The sequence below is a fragment of the Priapulus caudatus genome, unplaced genomic scaffold (assembly GCF_000485595.1).
Source record: "Priapulus caudatus unplaced genomic scaffold, Priapulus_caudatus-5.0.1 Scaffold1781, whole genome shotgun sequence".
In the NCBI taxonomy this organism is placed as follows: domain Eukaryota; kingdom Metazoa; phylum Priapulida; class Priapulimorpha; order Priapulimorphida; family Priapulidae; genus Priapulus; species Priapulus caudatus.
Window position 1 is genome coordinate 42,663 of NW_014578842.1, and position 2,436 is coordinate 45,098.

General features: G+C 48.1%; 1 protein-coding gene across 2 annotated transcripts in view; it reads left to right on the top strand.

Moving 5' to 3' along the window:
- Positions 1–1,667, top strand: part of LOC106817585 — a 2,960-nt gene extending 1,293 nt beyond the window's left edge. For both annotated transcript variants that reach the window (XM_014822263.1, XM_014822264.1), the window contains exon 3: positions 14–1,667. In XM_014822263.1, coding sequence (XP_014677749.1) covers positions 14–1,618 — 1,605 coding nt within the window. In that variant the 3' untranslated portion in view covers positions 1,619–1,667. The remainder of the gene's footprint in view (positions 1–13) is intronic.
- Positions 1,668–2,436: the final 769 nt, after the last annotated feature.

Sequence of the window (2,436 nt, forward strand, 5' to 3'; positions counted from 1 at the left end):
ATATTTTTTGCAGATGCCCAAGAAAAGGAATGTGTTAGCAGCCCTGGTTCTGCTAACAGCCGTTTACACATGGCTACCGGACGCCGCCCGAGAGTCCGGCTGGTTTACTTGCTCCCTGTTCGCTCCAACACCCGATGGAATAACGTGGAGCAACAGCAACTGGCAGGAGATTGCGGAGGGTTCCTTGTTCATTCTAAGCGCCTACGAAGATCGAAGATTTCAGCCTCACTACGTCCGCATTATGGGCATGGAATCCATCAACCTGTCGGCTGGTAAGTTGACGTGCGTGCTGTGGTACGTTGGTGGCAGACGCGACGTGGTCGCAGCAACACGACTCAGGATGTGGGTCGGCAAGAACAATATAAACCAGGATGGTCATATCAAACACGTTGGCTACGTCTACTCCTGTGCCGTGCCGGGAGAACGGGAAAGCTCACCTTCCCACGTTTCACTAACGTTTGATGTTTGCGAACAAATAACAAACGCCATGAAGGTGATGCCGTACATCCCGACGGACAGGATGCAAAATCATGATCACCAACGTGACAGTAATGACAACACAGCGCCATCTAGTGGTAAAATTGCGTTGTGCCTCAAACCGATGAATTTCCCAACAAAGGACATAGCGCTGCGTCTGGCGGAATGGATTGAGATACAGCGACTCCAGGGTGTAGATGTTATATTCACCTACGTGTATGACGTCACCGACACGGCTATGATGGTCCTGCATCAATACCAGCAGCGAAACATTGTCGATTTTGTGATCGCCACGCTTCCTGGCCTTCTGCCAAACGACAGGAAAAATCGAACGGCGTTCCTCCGCAGAACAGACATGCAAATGCAACTCATCGAGAAGATCATGCTCAACGACTGCTTCTACCGCCACCTGGCGTACGATTACGTCATCAATCTCGACCTTGACGAGGTAATCGTACCGCGGCAGCATCTCACGTGGAAGCAGATGATTCCAGAACTCAGTGACGTAAGCAAAATCCATGACCCACCAACAGAAGACGACGTAGCCTATATTATGCAGCTAATAAGTGAGGCAGAGAAGGAAATTGCTGCTGCCCCACCGAAGCGCACTTTCGCTAAGATCCCTGATCGCACCGACTACTTTGACAAGGATCGAGAGTCCAATTCTACGGATGCTACGTGTGGCCGGCCGGTTGACGAAGAATCTCAGCTTGCTCCACCGTGCGCCTCGTATTGCTTTCGTCAGAGTATGTTCCTCGATGAGTTCCACCAGCAGGACCACGACGACATTCCCGAATACCTTCACGTCATGCAGCACACCAACCGTTCCATGTACGTGCTAGATAATACTCAAATATTCTTGAAATGTCTGTTTAGCAGCGACGCAGTTCTTGTGCTTGGAAATCACATTGCCTACCACGTGCAACCTGGCTACGATGATACTTGCCACGCGGACCAGAAAATGGCGCTGATTCACCATTATAGACATAACTGTAAACTCTATCAGGAAAATAGGAAGAGAGAATGCGACAAAACCCTGAACAACACCATACAGGAAGACAGAACACTCTGGAAGTATCTTGACCCTGTGCGCCAGGCAGTTCATCAGATGGCGTTAACGCTAAACATGAATACCGAATGACGAATTTAAAACATTGACGCTAAGTCTGATTAAACAATGAATCGAAATACGTGATGATCTATGCACGCTATATATCGCATAGTTGTGTCTAACCCTATGGTCTAACCCTTACAGCATGTGTATAAACGGCTGATACGATAAATAACTCAAGGGCATGTAGGCCTACACTAGCCGGCCACTTGAGATATATTCGCTAAATGCAGAAATAATGTTTGAGTTCCTGAGGATGAATGAGCTTATTAACTTTACTTAACTGCACACGGTGGTTAGATTTGCATGCAAATAGTGCGCACATGCCCAAAGCGCTAGCGAGTTGGCTTCACAATTAGAGGTCAAAGGGTTATAATATATGTCAGTAAAATAAATACTGAAGTGATAATCGCGATTACAAAACGAAATTTTGCACGTGTATTTTCCCCGTGCGCGAAACCAAGGTAACAGCATTCCTACGAGTGTGTGTTTTACATGCGTAGTTAGTTGGCCAAATACGGGGCCGTAGCCTCTGGGGGGGAGGGCCAAGGGGCAGCTGCCCCCTAGATTTTGGAGCAAAATTTAAAAATAAGCTTAGCTAAAAATCGTAAATAAACATAACGTGATTTTTTTGGTCACTTATCCGTGAAAGCCTTGTATCAGACCCACGCCTACCATGCCTAGACCACACCTATACACCGCGCGTCGCTCATCATTACACCGCCCGCTAGGAATTCGCTCAGCCTACGGCCCTGAAATGAGAGGGGGAAAGAGAGAGAGAGAGGGAGAGAGAGAGGAGGGGGAAGAGGCGGGAGAAAGAAAGAGAGAGAGAGAGAGAGAGAGAGAGA